Below are 6,000 nucleotides of genomic sequence, written 5' to 3'. Positions count from 1 at the left end.
GAATTTCTACCGGAAATTAACAAACAAGCAGATACGTAACACTATTATTCTGGCTCGGTGTGGTACACTGGGAAATAGGTGTACCTTGGAAGGCACTACCAGCTACCTGTCAGGATCCTGGAAACAAATGATATAAATCAAAGGGGAATATACTCCCCCATCTAAAGATGGTGAGTATATTGTAGGATGGAAAATGGAGGTAGGCAGTGACCCCTGTGAGATAAGGTAGCCAGATGGTGCAGAGATTGAGTGATGAAGTTATGTGAGATAAATGATCTTGTCCAGTGGCAGTTGGAAATAAGTAGCGAGAGAATGACAGGTGAGGAATCTGATGGGACAAAATGCAGACCATCTACAAAGAACAACCTCTAAATAGGAGGAGACTGAACCAAGAATGTGGGAGACCATACCAATAAAAACAGAAGGAGATCTGTCCCAGGAGGAAGAGCAATATCAGGGAATGTAGAGTGGGAGGTGGAAACCCCAAAAGTGAGAGGCATGAGCGAAGTAGTATCAAACTGCACAAACCAAGCAGAAAAGTCTGTCTGGGTTCCAAAAAGCAAAGAAAAGTGTAATATAAGAATGGAAGAGGGGAGAAGGGTAGAGGTCTCCCCAATGAGCAACTGAAGATTAAAGAAGGAAGAACTGGGCAGAAGAAATTAGAAGACGAGGATGATTGAAATGGTATGGGATAAATCACCAGCGTAAAGATGTAAACAACAGTAGACACATATGAGATGAAAAGGTCAGTATGTTAGAAAAGAAGGTAGTAGCAGGTGAAGGCTGCCAATGGTGGAAGTAGGCATATGTAAGAGTGTGCAGGATGACAGCAAGATCCCAGTGGAGCAAAGGAGCAGGGTAAGAGAGTTCATGGATAAAGGAGGACTGTAACAAGAACGGGGGGGAGAGAACTACCTTGCAGTAGCAAGCCCGCAAATAGGGGGTGGACAAGGCTACCAGTAAAGTGGAGGCAGCTGAACACTGTAGAATAGCCTGGAAAGGGAAGGGAGATGTCTGATGTTAGAACCATTAGGTCAGAAGGAAGCAGTGACTGATAGACCAATCATAGCCACACCCTCAAGTCAGGTAGAAGGAACATGTAGAAAGATGCCTAGAAGGGAAAGGATTACCAGATGGGAAGTCAGGTTCAAGAGTGACTGAGCAGATGAAACCCACGTGAAGATGGAAGGACAAGATCCCACGAAGAAAGAAACAGGAGATATTGAAGCAACAATGCAGAATTGTAGGGTGGAGCATATGTTAGGAGGTGTTGGTCCAGTTTGAATAGAGGTAATGGAACACAGATGGTGATAGGGAATGTATTGTGATGAATGGTAATTTTAGGTATGGAGTGTTTGGCTTGAGCACCCAAAATTTGTTTTAGATTTTAAGTATCTCAGTTTTATTTCACATGCAAAGTTTATGAGTATTAAGTAAATCTGATAGTTTTATACCCATAAGTGTAGATCCTATTTCTGCCTATATCTGTTTTACTATGATACTTGTTACCATTTCCACACTGTACATGCAAGATGTATTATAATTCAGGTATGAGAATAGGCAAGGAAATAATAGGTTGAAAAAGTCATGAGTTTGAGAGGCTCAGGTCTCTAGCCAAGTGACCCATGTGGAAGGAAAAGGTCCCTGAAGCTTATGTATTTTTAACAGATTAGAAGAAATATTATGCCTTAAAATTAAAAAAATTCACATATTTTCACTTTACATAAAAAGTTCCAGCATTTTTTACACTCTTATCAATTTCTTTGACTCTAGCCTTGTCATTTCTTTTGATAATGTTCGACATAACTTTCTCTCAACCTGTCACCTTGAACACACACTTTCCTACCATCCTTGTAACAATTCAAGAATCTACTATAACTGAAAACATTTCAGTAGTTGGATATCATCATAAGGACATGTAAACAAATTTCCTTTTACTGACCCTCAATAATCTTATAACCTGAACTTAATTATTTTTAACTGGATATTCTGATGTTGGGAAGATGAAAAGAACAACACAATCCAAATTTGCCCCACATGCATTTTACATATAAAAGAGAGATAGCTTGCAAATCAAGAATTGAAGACTGCTACACCACTGAACAATACAAGTTGTACCTGAACAACTATGAAAAGAAAGTGAATTTACTCTTGATTATTAAACAGTACAGACTTTACCAAGTGATATAAAGATTATTTTTGTTGGGCTTTATGGTTGCTGTAGAGTGAAGCACAGATGAATTCTATTTACTATCAGAACATAATGATACTAATTTTACAAATTGAAATTTTTCCAAAAAATGGAGAATAAAACTGGTGTTTATGCCATTCTTTTCTCTACCAATTTCTTCAAAATTGATGTACAGTAAATGGTCTATGGAAAGTCAGTTAAGATATGTGGCTTAAGACTGAACTTACTGTCTTTTGCAGTAATTTTTTACAATGTAGACTGCAGTATTGGGGCGAAAGTGTATGACAGTGGCCATAAAACTGAGCTCAATGAGTTATGGAGAAAACAGTTTCAATGGCAGCACAGGAATTGCAAAATTGTTCTTGAAAAAAAAAAATGATTAACTCTCCATAAATGTATAAAATGTTAAGTTATCAATTACAACATTACTTTAGTGTGAAACTTGTCCAAAACTTATTTATACTTACAAGAAAACTGCAAGAGGAACTAGTAGCCAAGCTATAGACATCAGGTACACAATTCCCAAGAAGATGCCAAGTGAACAGTTGTAAACTTGGGAAAAGACCACTCCAGCCACAATTGGAGTTACAGCTTCACAAACAGCCAGAAAAGAGAATACTTTTCCTAAAAACATTTAGAATGTTTTAAACATTTTTAATCCACTTACTGCATGTCTCATTATTTGAATACTGTATTCTTTGATAAATAACAATATATAACATACTAAAATGTAAAATAATTTATTTATAGTAGATATCCCAAGCCAATTAAAATTAGTATTGTCTTTGACTAATTCCTGATTCATACAAATAATAGGACAAACAGTTCATTAAATGTTAATTAATCACTTGAGAGTTACAGATATAAAACATTTTGTTTCATCTACAAAGTAATTTATGATATCACTTCAGAAAATGTTATAATTTAAGTTGGCTTGAAGCATACAAGATTACAATTGAATATGTGCTTTAACATACGTAAGCTCATTCATCAACTACAGTGTAATGAACATGGTTTAACAAATATGCAAGGTACTGTAAAAGTTTCTTAAGGAATCAATATTCAAGACTACAATGAATTTCATAGGTATTACCTATGAAATACTAAAAGCCTGTTCTTGTTGAGTTTAAACTCATGCTGTCAAGAAAACAGGTGACAAAAAATTTGCAAATGTACCTAAATGCATTGCAAAGCATGCATCTCACACCAATATTTCTCTACTTTCCCACCTTCCATGTGACTTACCACACGAGCTTCAGGGGACCTTACATAAGCTCTTCTTTCTCTCCATGATTTAAATTTTATTAAGATTGCAGTCTTGATGAAATATTATTTTTGGAGAAGCAGAAGAGAAGGTCTTTCAGAGTTAAGTACCTATTTGCAATTCATTTTAATTCTAAAAATGTAAAATTCATATCAGGTAGACTTATCCCTGAAATACTGAAAGCCAGAATACCTACATTGTAAATTAGATGGGAAATGATGCATAAACACAAAAACAACTGAAAATTTTCAAACTATAAGGTAAGAAGACTACAAGAAATATCTAGCCAGTTGAGGTAGAATCTAGAATCAGAAAATAAACTTCAGAACTGGAATTAAGATGACAATGAGTGGAGCAGACCAGCCTTAAAAACTACTGGGCCTAAATGACACTCAGAAAGAAGGTATACTTCTCAGCAGGGTACCTCTTCACCCATGATGCCCTTTAGTTCAGAAAAAGGGGTCAATTTTGTAAGTAGTATTGGTTTACAGAATCTGTGGAGCCAAAAATTGGACATTAGTGTTGGTATAAGGAGGTAGGAGGAATACTCTGTTCTACTCCTGCTGTGAAAGATTCCATTGAAGCAGAACAGACATATATTATGAAAGGACACACTCCAGAGGCAGCAACATCTCTTCAACCATAGTGAAAATGGCCAGTGAGTCACATCACTGGCCAAGTTAGTGGGCAGGGAGAACTGAAGAAAGATCAAAGCAGTCACTCAAGGATGGACTCAACGACGTGAGGAAATTGAAAAAGGAACATTAAAACATAAAGAAAGAAAGAAAGAAATGAGATTAAAATATAGATTATCCTCATCCTGGTTGAAGCTGAGACATCTACCAATAATGATAGTCCCATTTCTCATTTCTCTAATGCCACTCAGGAATATGCATGTGCAGGTGGCAAAGGTAAGTGCAGAGACATCATCAGCTACCAGAAGGAACCCTTTGTCCACTTTCAAAGGACAATGTTTTTTTATGGAGCTCCAGCAAAGAGGGTGGAATTTTTGTCTAAGACAAACACAGAAGGATATGTGAGATGAGTTTTCCAACTGGACAAATCCATACACAGCCTCAAAGAAACAGACCATGACTTATATTATTTTTATTAGTTTTTTTTTTATATAATCAAATTTTTTCAAACTCAGACACCTCCTAGATTTGTAAACAAGAGTGTTGGGTAAAAATACTTGGGTTGCCTTGACCAAACACAGAGGTTAAAGAGCATGCAAGAGTCCTGTATGGACAAATCAATATAAATACAGATTCTTGATACATAAAAAGACACTGTATTTGATTATTTGACTTTTCTTGTTTTGAAGTTAAAATTACCCACAATGTCAGACATCCTGGAAATGATTAACAATGGGAGTTGGGCAGAATATACAAAAGTATTCACAAGAGACAAATTCCACTGAGCCTAGAGAATAGCCACATGTGGCAAATGGAATGCTAAAACTGAAGATACAAAGATGTGATGAAGGTAAAATAGCAAAAAAGTATGCAGATTTGTCCGTATTCCAACTTGTAAAATGTCTGTTGAAAGGTACAGAGACCAGGAAACCCAAAACATCACAAAATGGCAAATGTAATGAGATGCAACTTTCAATCCATGCATTACTCTTAACTATACAAGGTCAGCCAAAATTACAGACTTTGTAACTACTGTACAACTGACAGGTAAATGCATCTTCATGAAACTTGGCAGGCTTTCAGTAAATATTTCAAACATTTTGTACACAAAAAAAAATCAGATTTTACATTAAGTATTTTTACTAAAGATTTGTCTGTGAATTTATGCAGCTAGAGGCTGATTAGTCTAAGTGCAAGAAGATTTTCATGCTAAGATTAAAAAATACTTTTTCATCTTATAGTTTCCAATTTAATTTTCATAACCTCTAGAAACTCATAAATGAATATCAAATTTTTTTTGTAAAACTTTATATTATATGTTATTTTCTCTACCCTAACACTATAGAGACTCAGTCCATTTGTCTGACCTCATAGACACCTCAAAAAAAAAATCAATCTATATTACATTTTTTACATTCTAGAATGTTTCCACATTGTAATAGACAATACAATCTACTTAATTTTTACAGTCTAAGCTAATGCTTTTTTCATTTATTTTTTTATTTACATTTGAGCTTTGACCTTCTCAGACCACGGTGATAGCTATTTATTAATCCAGACAGCTTTGTGTGAACAATAGATCCAGTTACCAGTACACTTATATCAAATTACCCAACCACACTCACACTTAGTATACTATCATTGACCACAAGTATTTTGTATATTTCATTTAAAATGACTTACAAGTTCCTAATTTCTTCATTCTAGTTACTTTTATAACAATAACTAAAAAATATACATAAAAAACTAGAAATTTAGTACTTACATTCAAAATATTGTTGTCTTCCAGATTTTGCACTCATACAATCCAAGTTAACTCAAAGCTTAGCTTAATTCAAAGTAATCATAATGTAGTCTCAGATGTCCAATTTAGAATATGAAATATTTCTATGCGTATAAAATAGATTGAC

General features: G+C 35.0%; 1 protein-coding gene across 6 annotated transcripts in view; it reads right to left on the bottom strand.

Annotated features, from left to right (window-relative positions):
• The window catches only part of LOC106463534 (solute carrier family 46 member 3-like), a 34,084-nt gene that overhangs the window by 4,585 nt on the left and 23,499 nt on the right, over positions 1-6,000 (bottom strand). For all 6 annotated transcript variants that reach the window (XM_022391060.1, XM_013923578.2, XM_022391063.1 and 3 more), the window contains one exon: positions 2,659-2,815. In XM_022391060.1, the coding sequence (XP_022246768.1) occupies positions 2,659-2,815 (157 nt within the window). The remainder of the gene's footprint in view (positions 1-2,658; positions 2,816-6,000) is intronic.

The sequence above is a fragment of the Limulus polyphemus genome, unplaced genomic scaffold (assembly GCF_000517525.1).
Source record: "Limulus polyphemus unplaced genomic scaffold, Limulus_polyphemus-2.1.2 Scaffold1432, whole genome shotgun sequence".
Classification (NCBI taxonomy): Eukaryota; Metazoa; Arthropoda; class Merostomata; order Xiphosura; family Limulidae; genus Limulus; species Limulus polyphemus.
The sequence above is the reverse complement of the archived record's forward strand: the minus strand, read 5'-3'. Positions and strand labels throughout refer to the sequence as shown.